General features: G+C 38.9%; 1 protein-coding gene across 1 annotated transcript in view; it reads left to right on the forward strand.

Annotated features, from left to right (window-relative positions):
• LOC583250 (transient-receptor-potential-like protein) overlaps positions 1-11,974 on the forward strand; it is a 29,689-nt gene extending 17,715 nt beyond the window's left edge. The window contains exons 4-12 of the mRNA XM_030981144.1: positions 234-406; positions 1,758-2,088; positions 2,776-2,890; positions 3,167-3,323; positions 5,180-5,406; positions 6,799-7,006; positions 7,650-7,868; positions 9,443-9,609; positions 10,117-11,974. Of these exons, the coding sequence (XP_030837004.1) occupies positions 234-406; positions 1,758-2,088; positions 2,776-2,890; positions 3,167-3,323; positions 5,180-5,406; positions 6,799-7,006; positions 7,650-7,868; positions 9,443-9,609; positions 10,117-10,753 (2,234 nt within the window). The 3' untranslated portion in view covers positions 10,754-11,974. The remainder of the gene's footprint in view (positions 1-233; positions 407-1,757; positions 2,089-2,775; positions 2,891-3,166; positions 3,324-5,179; positions 5,407-6,798; positions 7,007-7,649; positions 7,869-9,442; positions 9,610-10,116) is intronic.
• Positions 11,975-17,386: the final 5,412 nt, after the last annotated feature.

Consider the following 17,386-nt stretch of genomic DNA (forward strand, 5'->3'; position numbering starts at 1 on the left):
GTGTAATTAAAGGTACAAAATGAGGACTGATTAATTGTTTCATTAAGGAGTTGAATTTATTCATTAAAATTTTTACAGAAATTATTCCGTTATAATAACAGATGAAGAAAAAGTTATGATTTCATAATAAATGCTTTGGTACAATTGTGCAAACGAAAATCAAGTAGATTAAATTAATTATTTGAAGTGCCGAAGAAATTTCTTACGTTCTCGTTGTCCTCTCGTTCGAGCAGCATATGCCGTCGATCTTCTTGAGCAATGCCGGAGCTCGGAGGAGGTCATCGCCCTACTCGACAAGCAGAGCATGGAAGATGACGACGACGAGGGGTATGGGGCGGATGAGATGAACAGTGGCAAGCTCACTCTATCAAGACTCAAACTAGCTCTAAAATATGACCAGAAACAGGTTTGTATCAAGGTATAAGGCCTTAAAAAAGATGTTGTACTGCCCTTTAGGTGCCAAAACATGGGTCGGTCGGTTGGTCGGAAAATCTTTTTTTTTTAAATAATTCTTTTCTTTCTTCTTTTTTCCCTCTCCTCTTTAGGCTGATATTTTTCAGTTTTGAATGCTTTAATATTTGTTTTCTCAAAAAAAAAGATATTTTTTTATATTTTTAAAGCCGGCTGTAGATTTCAAGATTTTGGGGTCGGTTGCAAAGGGCAATACAACATCTTTTTTTATTAGGCCTAATGTATAGCATTGAGATATTTAGTTAAAATGTAGATATCAAATCGCCACTCATTTGAAAACAGGTCAATGTAGTCTTTTTCAAAATTAATTATAAATATATTTTGCTCCGAAAGTCTGTGTGGAACGAGGATTTCCACATAATTATGCTCACCATTCCTATTGGTTGTTATGATTGGGTAGACCTACCTGATAAAGGGTCTAAGGTTATCAACTTATAATAGGCCTGACATTATTTTAACCCAATAAACTACGACATCCCCAACAAAGGAAACGTAAACGTTATCATTACCTCCATTGTGAATTTAAGTATAGGCTTGCAACGAACCTTGCTAGTTTTTTAACCAACATGATTAAAGTTTATGGTCGCTTACCGACCATGCAAACTACTAGATAATGTGTGTACGGTAAGCGACTATTGCTGTACTCATCACCCGAACTCCACCAAAAAATGAAACAAAGGCAATTTAAAAGCTTTGTCCTTCACCTACCGAGATGTGTAAACATTACGATGACGTATTACGTACTTCGAACAGGAATTAAAATTGCATTAGAGTTAACTTCTCGAAAGTCTTGGCGATCGCATTTAAATCGAATTTGTCTTGAGATGCTCCAAAATTAACGCTTCTCCAAAGCATCTTTTAGTTGTCGAATACGGATTAGACTTAAATTTTAAGGTAATTCTCCCCAAACAAAAATATATAAATAAATAAAAGTAAATGAATTAATACATGAAAGTAAATAAATAATTGAAGGTAAATAAAAAAGTAATAAATACACATAAAATAATACGATACATACGTGTAAAATGAATATCACGATTGCGTTTATGTCAGACTTAATACATGCTCGTAATCTACCCAACATGGTTGAACGACACTCTATAGCTGTCGTAAAATAGCGATGAAACTGCTAAAGTAAAATATTATGGTCGCTTTCCATTTACGTTTCAATAGTTTGCGTGTTCGGTAAGCGCCCATTAAAGTAATCAATGAAAACTATTTAGTTGAGTGTCGGGGTTGAGTCTACTCAAACTGATTTTTCTTATACTGCCCTTACCTTCGTCTAGTTTGTGGCCCATCCGCACACCCAGCAGCTCCTAGCTTCTATCTGGTACGAAGGGCTCCCGGGCTGGAGAAGGCGGAACTGGTTCGTCAAGAGCTTAATCTGTTGCGCTCTAATCTGCCTCTTTCCTCTCATGGCGATCTACTACCTGATATTCCCTCGGACCCCGGTCGGCACACTGCTGAGGTCGCCCTTCATGAAGTTCTTGAACCATAGCGCGTCGTTCATCTTCTTTCTCTTCCTCCTGGTCATGGCATCATCATCTGTCAGTGCGACGTCAGACCGAGGTCGAGCACCCGACACCACAGAGGTCTTCATCCTCGTCTTCGTACTCGGTAAATATCTCAACATCGCTTGACCACTTTGGCGATGGCATATGGTACATTAATGATCCCCAAATATCGACTACGTACTATCACCTCCCTGCCTAAATCCAAGGCGCTGCATTATCCTACTGAGTATCTGATCATGATTCGCCTCGGAAAGACGAGTAGTGACTAGGTTTTAGCAATGTGGAATAGGTTTGTCTTTATATGGTTTTTGAAAGTGGAAAGCAAGTCACAAGAGCGATGTAACTGAGGAAGATTTTTCCATAAACCTTAGTGCAGAATCAGCTAGTGAATGAGCTATGGCCCAAGAGAGAACGTCTTCGAGGATTCTCAATAATAAGTAGATATTTACTGCCGATGGCAAATGTGCTTGAGGATTATAGGGGGTCAGCATGTCTGAAATGTTTATAGTGCAGATCCATGCTTTGCCTTTCATGTTAACGAAATAATCATTACACTCTAGGACAATATACCATTTTCGTAATGTAATCAAACCTTAGCGGTAGGCCATAGGTCTATTACTATGATCGCGAATTTTGAAAAATATCCCTTAATCCTGATCGTCAGTTTTCTTTGTCATTAGTTAATCGTCAACAGATATATCTATCATCATCATTTTATCCTACGAATGACGTAAGCATGGTGTATTAAAACAGTTTTTTATATTTATGATCGTTATGATATTCGTTGCAGGTATGATATGGGCCGAATGCAAACAGCTTTGGGAAGAAGGCTTGAGAGCCTACATAAGACAGTGGTGGAACTGGCTGGACTTCATAATGCTCTCATTATACCTCTGTACATTCAGGTAAAACAAATTGGTCAAAATAAATGGAAACAAAAATCAACATATGGCATAGAAAATAGCCCGTAGCATCTCCAATTTAATGTACAAACATTATCCAAACAAACACGATCTTCGTTGTATTAAAATGTGATCATGTTGTAAGGAAATATTGGATCGAAACTCAGTAGAATAAAATTATCTCGCAGTTTGAGAAAACCATCTTCGGGAAAACTGCTTGATTGCACTTTCCTTTCAAATTTCGTTTTCTTTTCTTTTCTTCTCCTGCTTATCCGGTAGTTTACGTCTGGTGGCAGCTATCCAGCTCAGCCGAGGGGTGTATAATGACGGCTTGATACGAACCCAATGGAGTACTTCCGACCCTACCCTAGTCTCTGAAGGTGTCTTTGCCATCGCTAACGTGTTCAGCTTCGCTAGAATCATCTACCTCTTTCAGGTATAATACCTATCTATCACGTCGCCAAACGACTGCACATCGGCTTACTTTGTATCATCGGTCATCGCGTCGGGTCGGGTGGTCGCGTTACCTGACCTTTTGTGTAAACATGCTCCTTTATTCACGAAATATCGGGGGGGGGTGGGTAATGTTTGTAAAATAATCCCCTCTCATCTACAAATGGTCTGGTCCAATTCACCCGACACTATGTGGAAACCCTACGGCAAATCTACGGAAAGTCGCGTCCTTGACGTGCAACTTCACAAGATCTTCCGCTTCCGTTTTACGAAAGGACGTACGTGTAAATGTAACGCCGTCATCCGACCTAACGTGATTACTCGATGATTCGAAGTAAGCCCTCCACTAGAATCTAAACCGGCCGATTCTTGGCAATTCGCGGGGGTAGGGGGTAACGTAATGTTTTGTTCGGTCTGTTTTCGGTTTGTTGTCGGTCTTGTCTGCATGACTGAGATATAACGTAGCTCTATTCACTGTGCCTACTATGCTGTTGGCGGATCATGCCAGGGAGCGGTTCAACAAGTCCGAAGGAAAAAAATATCTGACAAGCAAATAGACCTACATGGGGAAAATTCAAATTTTCATTGCCTTTTTAATGTCTAATATTGGTTTTGCAACCCCCTGGATTTGGTACATGTACTATTGTAAATGTTGATGTATTTAAGAACGGGTATCGACTATTGATTAATGACAAAGCAATTTCTGCCTTCTTACCTTCATACATGAGACACGCTAAAAGAGAAAGTTGAGTTCTGGGGAGAGGTGTAAAAATTATTTGTGAGCGTTATCATTTTTATTATGTAAGTGTGGAAGATCATCAGAGAAAACTTGTTCCAGGCGCGGATCTACGGGGGGGGGTTTAGGGGGTTTAAACCCCCCCCCCCCCCCTTGGGCGGCCCAAAAAACAAAAAAAAAAAAAGGAAAAAAAAAAAGAAAGAAAAAAAAGAAAAAAAGAAAGAAAAAAGAACGCACGCTGGAGAGAAACCCTTTCAAGTGCAAATATTGTGAGAAGATATTCAACTCATCTGGTAACTTAACCAAACACATGATAACTCTGGATATAACTGTGTATTTAACTGTTACTTGATTTAAAAAGACGTTATCATGCACTGCTTTTTATGGTCTCCATTGTGTTAATAGATGCCAGGAAAACATCACTTACGGGGTTGAAATAAACACCCCAAAAAAAATCGGATCGCCGCTTCGCGGCTTGTGGACGATGCTCCGCATCGTCATTATTGGTCAACCCCCCCCTTAGCAAAAAGCTAGATCCGCCCCTGTGTTCCCTGAAAAGCATGGCTCTTCAAACGCCTTCATATTCCAAATATGACAAGTAACAGCTTAAAAATGAGGCTCACATTTTTATACCACAAGTTTGTGTAGCCCAATGTACATCTTTCTGTGTACAGTGCTGGTTAGTTCACCAAGACTGGGTCAAATATTTATCATTTTGATGATCCCAGAACTTGCAGTACACACCAATTCTTAATTGCTACGTGATCTACTTTTTCTAATCGATTCTAAACCATTTCTTTCACAATGCATCGCATGACCAGAACTCAAGTTAAAGGTGAAGAAATAAGTCCTCACATTGCCGAGTCAACCAAATATATATGGTTCTATTTTCGTCAGCCCTAACATTTTTTCTATATTTTCCTCTCTCGACACAAGAGGGTATAACATTAAAAAAGGTGGCTGAACTGTGATTTCATTCTTAAAAACAATATTTTTTTTACAATTACGTGGCGGCGGTGATTTTGGACCCTTGAATCCCGGAAAGCAGATAGGATCTGGTCTAAATGGACATCCACCACTTATATCTTGTTTTTAATTCCTAGGCCAATCCCTACCTGGGACCACTACAGATCTCGCTGGGTTGTATGTTGATAGACATCGCTAAGTTTCTACTCATCTTCTTCCTCGTGCTTTGTTCATTCGCCTGCGGTCTCAACAAACTCTATTCAGACTACCTTACTAGTTTTAGAGGCAGTTGTAAGGACGGCGCAGAAGAAAAGTACGGCTCAGAAGCGAAGTACTGTTCAGCGGTAGACAAAGACTTTGATGGGTAAGAGACGCATATTTATAAGGGTGAATCTTGAAAATAAATCAATTGCCCGGTCCTACATAATGATGATTTTGATGTGCACGTGGCAAATTTTTAATGAAAGTAGAACAACTTAAAATGTATTTCAAAGTGCTGAAAAGTACCAAAATGTGCTTGGAAGTGCATAAATAAATAGTTGGATTTGGATGTCTGAAATGAAATACAATGCGTTTACAATGATAACAATTTATCTACAATAAGAAACAAGGATTCATAAAATAGACTGTAATATAAAGATAGGAAAACAATATGAGAACGATATTAAAGCATCATACAATATACAAAACCAGAACTTGTATTTACATCAAAGAGATAGTTACAAGTACTTTATTTTTAAATTGTATCAACTGATAAGAGTCAAGTTGGGGGGAAAAGAAGATTGAGAAATCGAAATTTACAAGAAACAAGACATATTTAAGATTCTCTTATAACACACTAATTGCTTTATAAGGCATCATGTAATACTAGTATGGTATAACCACTTGATCACAAGCTTTTATTGTTATTCATTTAATATCAAAAAGTACATTTACAAAATTTACATTTTTGCGTACATTTTATGCATATGTTGCTGAAAGACAAGAAATCTCAGTACAATTTTATGCTACATGAGATCATCATCATCCTGATACGATGCGAGAAAAAAAGACAAATCTCGAAAGTGGTTTCGTAAATTGTGCTCTAGAATAAGTGGAAAGTTAGCGTTTCTAACTAAATCATTTAAGACCCTGTTAAAGACCTATCTTTGTGTAAATTGTTAATTTTGTTCCAGCTGTTTAGTGACTACTTTGGTTATAGTATCATGTACATATTTAATGTTTAATTTGGTTTTCATTTAATTTTCATGTTTAAATTTGTATTACCTGAATGTACAATATATTACATGTAAGCTATATAGGAATTTATACAGTAGGCTTGCGGGTGCACCATGTGAGAGAGAGGGAGGATTGAGGGGTTCTGAAAAGGATTCTCGGTAATCTTTCTTGAGGTTTTTTTTCTTGAAGACTATACCAACAGTCATTTTCAGGACTACAAAAAAAAAATCTCAAGTAAGATTACATAGAGTCCTTTTCAGGACCCCTCAATCCTCCCTCTCTCTCACATGGTGCACCCGCAAGCCTACTGCATATCTACATCACCATGCAAGTCGACACATACAAGCAGTATATAGGAATTGCGTATCATTATTGTTGTTTTTTAATTAATTATTTTAATTTATCAGGCATAAATGTTCATTTCTATTCCGCCTTTTCACTATTTCCTTCTTTTCTAAGCGAATAGGACTTTCTTCGTGTTAGTGATATGCGCTATACAAATAACGTTCATTATTATTATTATTTCACTTCTTTACAGACTCCCGAGAACTTTGCTGACTCTGTTGTGGGCCCTTTTTGGTTTGGTTCAGAATACGGCACCGAAGCTCGACAAAGAAAACGCAAATAATCAGTTCTTTGTAGAACAGGTAGGAGAGTTGTTGTTCCTCGTCTATCATCTCATGTCCATCATCGTTCTTCTGAACATGCTAATCGCCATGATGAGCAGCTCCTTTCAAATTATCGAGGTGAGGAAAGAAATAAAGTCAAAGTTAAAAATTTTTCTGATTCGCATATAACTCCTATTGTAATAGACTTGTGTTTCATTCACCTGATTCTCAATGATGAGGTTCAAGGTTCAAATCGACCGGGTGCGTAAGAGTATTTGCTCTACATTTGTCTTCCTTTGACCAAAGTAGCCTACCACAAGAATGGTTAGATTCATGCGTTGTGTGCCATAATGGCAGCTAGTCTAGGACCAATTAAACATTAGACAAAGAATACTATGCATTACACAAGATACCAATATTCTTATGACAATAATCCTTTCACAAATGACACCAGCAAATTCTTTAAAATATTTATAGATTCAACATGTTGCCTTCAATAGTATTACTTACCGATACCGATGTTGATACAATGATTTCCAAGTGTGGGTCCAAAGCGGGCATGCACATGAGGCATGCACACCTCTGTAGGTCAAGACAATAATTGACGTTTTTCTCTTAACAAACGGCATTTTGTCCCTATCATCAGAGCACTATCGCAAGGGGGACGCATATTCTCCTGTAGTTATACATACAAACGTCTTATATTCAGAAAATGGACCATAGTTCTCTATATTTCGTGTTACAATAATATACTCTATATCTTTTATTTTTAAATATTCAGGACCACGCGGATCGGGAATGGAAGTTCGCGCGGTCCAAGCTCTGGATGAGTTACTTCGACGAAGGGTCTACACTGCCCCCACCGTTCAACTTGATCATCAGTCCTAAGTCTATACTGTATGCCACCATGGCATGCAAGAGGATCTTCTCATCTAGGGTCATTAAGAGCAAGCACAAGCCCAAACCAAGGCGAGGCTGTTCTATGAATGACTCAATGAAGGTTAGTACTTAAATGACCCCCCCCCCCCCCCAAAAAAAAAAAAAAAAAAAAAAATGAATAAATAGATAAATAAACAAACAAATGAATATATAAGCAATAATAAATAAAGCAATAAATGAATGTAAATAATGAATGAAAATATAAAATACACCCCAAAACAGACAACTAAACAAACAAATATAACATTTATTTCCACTTGCCCCCCCCCCCCTCCCCTCATTTCATAATAACATTTTTAAATTACTGATATAACGTGTGGGCCTAAACTTAAATTGCTGTTTTATTTTTACTGGATATTAAGCAGATGCATGTTAAGATGAGTTCCCTTTGCCTGGGATTTCGACTATTTCTTGCACCTGAACTTCAGGTCTTCAAGACGCAGTAACGATGTCATTATCCTTCTGACTATACAACTTTCTTTCTAGCTGTTTATCATTTAGACAACAGGATGCAACCACAAAGATAATTAAAACACCTTCATGATGTTCAATGTATGAAAACTCAGTTTACACCGTCTGGCAGAATGTGGTACACACTGTGGATCTGTGGCTAAACAATGCCTTGATTATTCGGGGATACTGAGTCACAGTATGAAACAGAGCGACACAGCGTGGTCACAGAGTGTGTACAATTTAGTATGACCACACAGTAAATTTGGAAGTCATTCACAGTGTTCACTATAATAATGATGACTCTGTCCACACCGTCTGACAGAATGTGACACACTGTGTCGACACATTGCTTTGTGACCTCATAGTGAAAACACAATGAACACACTGTGGTCAAAGTGTGAACACATTGTATTGTGAACACACAGTAAATTTGGAAGTCTTTCAGACTCTGTTCACACTGTGTCCACACATTGCATTGTGACCTAATAGTGAAAACACAATGGATCATACTGTGGTCACAGAGTGTACACAATTTAGTATGGCCACATAGTAGATTTGGAAGTCTTTCATAGTTTTCATTATTATAATGACTCTGTTCACATGCAGTGTCTGGCAGAATGTAACACACTGTGGTCAAAACGTTAACACATTGTATTGTGAACACACAAGAAACGCTTAAAAATATCCATAATATCAACAATGTGAACACGCTGTATTCTTAGTTTCCATCGTGTTATAAAAGTTGGACGTTAATTTCTTTCCCGTAGAAGATCTTTGTGACCTATCTCTGTCTTACCATAACTATCGAATGAATCTATCTCTAATTAGATCTGGGGGTGTTTCACAAAGATCCTAAGTTTAATTTATCTCTAAGTTGGACTAAACAATTATGGAAAGCCGTTAGCATCATTGAAAATATTTTGTAAACGTTATTTTAAAAGGCATTAATGTTGATTCAAATCATTCATATTTTGTGTTATCTTGGGAGATTTCATGTTCTTGATGTGAAGTTTATGAAAAGTCTAAAATACTTGAATTTTGCTTTTGAATGTATTTCCTTATAAGGCTACAAATGGCTCTCCATAATATCTAAGTCCAACTTAGAGTTAAGTTCGACTTAGAATCTTTGTGAAACACCACCCAGTACTAATATATTTCTTTTCCCCTCGCTTTCTGTTCCAGAATGTGGATGGTTCAATAGGGCCGAACAACACACCTGAATATCGCTATCAAGACGTTATGAAACGGTTGGTGAATCGATATATACACCAGTGTAAAGCAGCACGCAAAGCAGACGGTGTGAACGAAGATGATCTCAATGAAATCAAGCAAGACATTTCTAGTTTGAGGTTGGTATTTCCTTTCTTCCTCTCTTTTTCTTTTCTCTCTTTCTTTCTTTCTTTCTTTTCAAATGGGGCACGGTATAATCTGATATCTAAAAAGGTATTATGATACAGGCTCATCAATTTCATTATTATGTAGGACCGTACTCTGTTGCCCATTTTGATATGAAGAACACCTTAATATTTTGGGCAAAATTTTAACCACATAAGAATTGACAACAACAAAAACATATTTATGCATACGAATGTAATGTTGACATTTTTTCTGCCCACTTAGAGTACATATACACGTACCTACACTTTTTTTTCTATACTTCTTTTAAAGACTTCTCAACAATTATTAAAGTGACATACAACGTACGGGTCCATGACGACAGTGATCTAGAACTTTTAACACTTCCTTAAAAGAGAAAGTATATAATTAATAAAGGTGTTTTTTTTTGTCTTCTAAACATTTTGCAAAAACATACTGGAAACCAGCATTAACCCCCATGTTACTTTCGTCTACTTAAGATATGAACTTCGTGAGGATCGGAAGAAAGAAGAAGCCCGTGGGAGCTCCAACATGCACAACATCCGACGAGATATCATCCGTATTGTACGAAGCACAAGCTCAACAACCGAGCAGACTAGTACAACCCAAGATGGCCGGTCTCAACCCGGGAGTACGGCCAGCACCGAATCGCTCCACAGTCTGAGTCGGGATACGAGTAGCACAAGTACGAGTACGTTACGGCCGATTCTGCTTGGGAGCACGCAGGGTAGTGCGTTCAGACGATTCGATAGTGCTGGTGGACGTGGTAGTAGCAATGCAAATCAAGGCACTCTCAACAGATCTTATGCACAAGATGATAGCGGACTAGAAGAATTGGTGTCACGTGCCGATCTTGAAACAATGAAAAGAGACATTTTACAAGGGATACAAGTGGAAGTGCAGCAGTGTTTGCGAGATGTTCTTCTAACGCATAGACATCGCCCGTCCATCGACGGACCAACGTCACCTCCTCCCCCAGTACCTCCCCCGCCTCTTGATGTCGAATTCACGGATTTACCTCCAAACGATGAACATTATTTTGCATTCAGGAATGCAGCATTTGAATACGATGAAGGGATGAAAGCAATTAAGAATCCGACTTTAACTCAACTCTGAAAGAAGCTCCACGAGGAACTCAATGACTTGAATCAACAATGATTGAAAAGCGGGTCTGATAGTAACAGAATGAACATTCACTTTGTATTGTTTTTTACTAGATTAATAGTTTTGACATTTGCCATTTTTCATTAACGAACGACAAAAAACATTACAAATACAAGTGTAAACGAACAATTTAGGCCAGCTTACTATGATTAAAGAAAACTTAACTGTCATGTACATAGATGAAAAGGAGGCCTTTCTTCTTCAGAGCATCTGGATGGACAGTCCTGAAATCTGTAGGCCTATTCTTAATTATTATAAAGCAGTGTGTGAGAGTGCGTTTGTAAGGGTCTTTATATGATTCGAAATGGACCAATACCCAAGGATCATCATTCAAATGGTCAAAGTATCAGATCACTTTAACCGTTTCACCTCCATGGCTTCACCAACGATCAACTGTCATCTACTGGCCCAAGAAATAGATCAAAAGAAACCCGGAGTATAGAAGACTTGGACAGTTTTGAAACTTGAAAGGAAGGATGTTAAAGAGTCTAGCAAGGAAAAGAGTGGACGGATTTGGATGGAGAAATGATGTCATCAATATTACATCTTTACATTCTGTAATAGTAATGTATAAATAAAACATGGTTTATGCAAGACGAGTCTTTATAAAACCCATTATAGGGTGTTTGTAATAACGTTAAGTCACGTAGTTTGTCATTTCAATATCACTTTCACGCAACACTAGCCTTTATGAGTGCTTTGTTTTTTAAACAGTGATTTGATTTTTGCAGTATAAAACCTAGAAAGTATTCAATTTTACAACAAAATGTGCAGATCTTCAAATAAAATTTCATTGGGGCTTGTGATAATTTAAAGCACAATTTGAGAAGGGGCCCCAGAACATGTCTTTCCCTTTTCTTAGGCCTACAGCAAACAGCTAGGATACAATCAAAAGATTATTATAAAAAGGGTCCAAATAGCTTAACACCCTTTCCCCTCCAACATTTCTTTGTGCAATTTATATTATAAACATGTTGGCAAACCAAAGATTTTGAAAGTTTAAACAAAAATTATATTATAAGTGTTGTTAACTTAAGACAGCCCTTTTGAGTTATGCCGGCTTATTATAAAATCTTACGACTTTGTTTGTTTAATTTACCGACTAACCTGTCTGCATACTAAGTTTAACACCCCCTCTTCCGCTTCGAATGGTCTTAGCACCCCTCCCCCCCCCCCCCCCCCCCCATGATAAAAAGTACAACAAAACAAATGTGTCTTGAGACCCAAAGTACATCAGAATAAGAAGAAAGTATGGCTCATCACCAAGCTAGCTGCTATTAATGGTCTACGTGCAGTGAATGAAGCTGTAAATTTGTATCCAGTCTGGCCACCCCTGCCCTAAAAAATAATTTTCTCGAGTTCAGGGTTGAAGAGGCTGATATTTAGTGCAGTAATGTATTAATGCAGCTGAAGGGCATTTAGCTCATGGGTATGAATGTATGTATAAATGTATGTATGATTCTGGCTTAGAGGCTGATATGTTGAAGGTATGGATAATACCAATTAAAGTACCCCCCCCCCCCACCCACAGCTGTCTGTCTGTCCATATCTGTCTCTCTCTCTCTCTCTCTCTCTTAGTATCACCTTTCTTTCTATCACATATTACCTCTCCTCTGTCTATCTGTGTGTCTCTGTCTCTCTTTCTTTCTTTCTATCATCCAATTCTTTCTCCTTGTCTATGTCTATGTCTATGTCTTTTTTTTCCTTCTCTCTCCCCTTGTTTTCTCATCTCGTTTCTCTTTCTCAAAAAATCCATGCTTTATGTCTCAGTCGCATTTTCTCTAAGGCTAGGATACGGCGGCCGTGAGCCCCCGAAATCGAGAGATACATGAGGTCAGTGGCGTACGCAGGATTTTTTCAAGGGGGGGGGGGGGGTTAAAATCGGGTCCAAAATTTCGCAACAACTCAGCGCCGGTCAAAAAGTCGCTCAGTGGGGGGGGGGGGGGGGTTAGGGATTTTTTAGGGGGTTTACACACATAAAATTACCAAAGGGGGGTTTAACCCCCCAAACACCCCCCCTGTGTACGCGCCTGCATGAGGTTGCCGCAGAGGTTAGGGCGTATCCCTATCGGTTATATACATGCCGTAGGGATCGTCGTGGGATTATGGCACGGAGTTATAACCTTTTTTTTCTTCATTTCTAGGTTCGCCGTAGCATCAGTCTTGCCGCACGGTCACCGTATGGTCTCTCTGCGGCTACCGTGCGTCTACCTTGGTATTTGTCCAAAAACCTACGGCCGCCGCAGGGACGCCTTAAGGCGACTGTGCGTCATCACTTCAAAGGCCGTACGGCAGCCGCAGGTTTTAATGTCCCCACAAATTCAAAATATGCCGTGCGGCTACCTTAAAATATGTGACTGCTACAGTATGTGACCGTGAGATTCGAATGCTGCAGCGGCCCTATATCTTGGCCGTAGATAGACCCCACGTCCGCAGCGGCAAATGTGACTGAGGCATAAATCTCTTCCTTTTCCTCATTTTCATTCTCTTTTTGTCTTCTCTCTTCTCTTTCGGCCTGATGTATTCCACGCACAAGGACATTAGAAAGCCTTGTTCAGATATGGCGAGGCTAACTGCGGCAGATTTGTTTTATAATGACGTACCTGTTATACGCTTCACATATCTGTATCTTATAACACGCAACACAGAGCTCAGTGAATAAGCAGAGGAACTTTGTTGTGCTCAGTTTCCATTTATTTACGCGTTAAAAAATAAACCTTTTGTGGTTTTACCACATATCTGAATGAGCCTGTGCTCAGCATCACTTTACTAAAAAGACATTTTCGTGTGTATGGGGGTGTGACCATAGTTCGCTATCTCAAAAAATCGGTAAGATTTTGAAAATCTGCTACCCGTGATGGAAAGAGGAACCTAAAATTACCAGAGACGAAATTTTCTATGGAATTGGACATGAAATTATGAGAGAAAAAAAATTCATTTGGGTCCGTTCCGAAAGAATATAAACTTACCAACAACGGTTTGGGAATCTTTATTTTGAGAGCAGATGTCCTCAAAATTGTAAATAAAAAGTGGTACCAACTGATTGTATGATATTTTTACTTACACAATATGCAATTATATTATATTTGATGGATCGATTTTTATTTGTTGATAATCGGCTGTAAACCCCCGTGCATGAAGTCAGGTCTCGTTATTTTTATGAGTTTTTACGCGAGTTGCAACTCGCATGCCGATCCGACATCGAATTTTAGATCGCAATATCTCCGGAATCCATTGAGGATCAATTTTCTAGTAACACCAATGAATTTGTAGTTTAAAACTTTGCCGTCCATTTGGTAATGATTGAAATCAATCAATTTGTTTAGAATGTCAGAAATCATGGATCGAATATCACGTTTTCTGGTATTTAAAAAAAATCTCCGCGAAAACTTTGGTCACCCCCCTCATACAATCGGGCAGGGGCAGCGATTTCTTTTCATGACCGGGGGGGGGGGACGAAATGTGAGGGACAATAATGGGTTTTTTGGGGGGCAGAAAAAAATCCGCATCACTACCACTCTTACACGTTACGCAGGCCCTGGGAACGTTTTTCAAAGTGGGGGGGGGGGCTAAAGTATTTACAATCAGGTAGAGCAAAGCAAAGCAAAGCGGAGTGTACATTGGCGTGGGGTCCAGGGGCTAATCCCCGGCGGGTGTCAAGGGGCGGAGCCTAATGAAGCTCAGGAGTTTTCGGCATTTAATTACGGTCAGATGAGCATATTTTGATACCTTATTTGTGACACTGGCATGCAGGTCAATTACTGGGGTGGAGTCCAGAGGGCGGAGCCCCCAGAAGCTCAGAGGTTTTAGGCATTAAATTACGATCAGATGAGCATCAAGGCGCCGCCTTAGGGCCCTTGGTGGGTTCCAGGGGGCAGGGCACCCGGAAGGTCAGGGAAAAACCATGCCATTTCTACAACATTTGTAAATCACTGGTATCAAATTAGAAATAAACCACGTTTGAATTTCATTTTGGGGGAACTGCCCCCAACCCCCCTCCCCGTCCCCCATCAGTACGCAAATGCGAGGGAGCATAGTGAATGAGAGGGGTGAAGGTGATGAGGTGGCTACCCCCTCACAGGTTTTTGAAGTTTTGTTGTATTACAAAATTACATTCCTAAGCAAAGCTATAGTATAAACGTTAGCAATATACCATTTTTCACTCTTCAATTTTCTCGGTATTTACTCGTTCATTTTGAAGGATATTATGCGAGGGAGCGTAGCTACTGAGTGAGAAGATTTTTGGCATTTTTATTTGTTTAAACGCTGCTCTCTTGGGCCCTCCAGAGCCTAAAAGTGTGTTGCATTCTTTAGTCAGTATTTGCTATACATTTTTTTGTGTGCATTTTTTCAAATTTTGAGGGGAGGACGATCCCCTCCTAAAAAAATCAAGGGGGGACGTGTCCTCCCCGTCCCCCCGGGATCGCCGCCCCTGCAATCGGGAATGTTTTGGCAAGGAATTCATAAAGCACAAAACTAATTTTCAAAGGCTACTCCTGCACATACATTTATGTAGAGCAAGAAGAGAGAAAACATATTGAAATTGTGTCTTTATTGTTGGGATTATAAGGGAAACTTATTCGTATGTCATCACTGATTAAATCTTGTTTTTTTGCCTTAATAGTTACACATTGCCTTTAAGTCAGTTTGATCGCGTTTGATATGTGCTGAATATATTTTTCATGTGCCACGATTATATGACACTATAATTCCCTGTCTTTACAATATGTGTTGCATATATGATGCAACGTTATTGATATATAATGTAATGGTTCCGTGCACACAGTTTTCTATGCCAGTCAGGGAAAGAAAAACAAAAATTTCGGGGGCTACTTTTTAAGCTTGCCTGCATCAAAATAACACTCTAAAATTTGTTTTGCATTGAACACTATGCAAATTTACAGGGGCTCTTTTGGGCATTTCAGGGGCAAATTCGCCATGAGCCCCCATGTATTTTTTTCACTGATTATTGCCAGTGCGTTTTACAGTTCACTGTGAGTGTATTTAAACTGCAAAAAATATTTGCAGAAGAAATATTTGAAGCTCATAGTTATCTACACTACAGTATAGCAGCATAGACCCCTTACATCGAGAGAAAAACTTGTTTTGGTGATTGGTCAGAATTATTAAAGCATTCAATTTGATCATTTGGTAAATTCATTCGATGATTCGATCAATCTGTATGCCTGCACGCATGGGTGTCGATCCCGGGGGGGATGGGGGGGATATATCCCCCCCAATATTTCAGGTGGGGGGGATGGCCTGTACAATCATCCCCCCCAATAATTCACCATAAAATTATTTTTTTAAATGAAGAGAAAAATTAATGATGAGAGTCCGATGAGAGTAGTTAATTGTTATTACTCGCAAGATGACCATCAATATACACATTTTGCTATCTCATTTTCATAATACATACATTATATACGAAGTTAATAAGACAACCGTATATGAGACAAGAATAAATTGAATTCTCGCTCATACGGCTTCATCAGGAATTGATGAATTTATTCAATTTGTTCAATCAACAGCATATCATAGAAATGCAGTGCGCCAAATGCAAAGACGCAGCATCAAAAGCAACGAGCTAAATGTTAAGCGCGAAGCACAAAAGTAGCAATCTGCAATGCACATCAGACAATCCTGGACAGTGTAAACATAGATGAACTCTGTGACGATTTCGTGATGAGATCGGAGACAAAGAGAAAGATTTTCGGACATTAGTATGACTTATAAAATAGTTCACTAGTTGTTATGTTGTTTCCGTTCACCCTTTTTAAAATTCACGTCATTGTATCTTTATTTTTATTTTTTTCACTCATTTTATTTCCTGATATTTCCTAAAACATTTTTCATTTTTGGAGAAAGATTATTATGTCACAACTTATTTTCAGTTGGGAAACTGAATTCAGACAAGGATTAATATAGAGAACAGTACAATGAATCGTCTTCTTTCTCTAATAATTTAGCGAACAGGGCAAAGCTGTTAGGGGGGCAACTGAATTCAGACGTGGATTAAGAGTAATAATCAAATGAAACGTCAAAGTACACGATACAACTAATCGTCTTCTTTTACTAATAATTTAATAAAACGTGAAAGCTTCCGCGCTACGCGCGGAATGGGCGAAAGTGAATACAGACAAGGATAAAGAGTAATAATTTATTGAAACATTAAAGCTTCCGCGCTTCGCGCGGTAGGGGGGAAACTGAATTCATGAAGGACACGATACAACAAATCGTCTTCTTTCTCTAATAATGTAATAAAATGTGAAAGCTTCCGCGCTTCGCGCAGGATTGGGTAAAAATGAATTCAGACAAGGATTAAGAGTCGAGAATGGTACATAGAATCGTCTTCTTTCTTTAATAATCTAATGAAACGTCAGAGCTTCCGCGCTACGCGCGGGGGAAGGGGAACTTGATTCAAACAAGGATTAAGAGTCGAGAATGGTACATCGAATCGTCTTCTTTCTTTAATAATCTAATGAAACGTCAGAGCTTCCGCGCTACGCGCGGGGGAAGGGGAGCTTGATTCAAACAAGGAATAAGAGTCGAGAATGGTACATAGAATCGTCTTCTTTCTTTAAT

Source organism: Strongylocentrotus purpuratus, unplaced genomic scaffold (genome assembly GCF_000002235.5).
Source record: "Strongylocentrotus purpuratus isolate Spur 01 unplaced genomic scaffold, Spur_5.0 spur5_scaffold_11, whole genome shotgun sequence".
Lineage (NCBI taxonomy): Eukaryota > Metazoa > Echinodermata > Echinoidea > Camarodonta > Strongylocentrotidae > Strongylocentrotus > Strongylocentrotus purpuratus.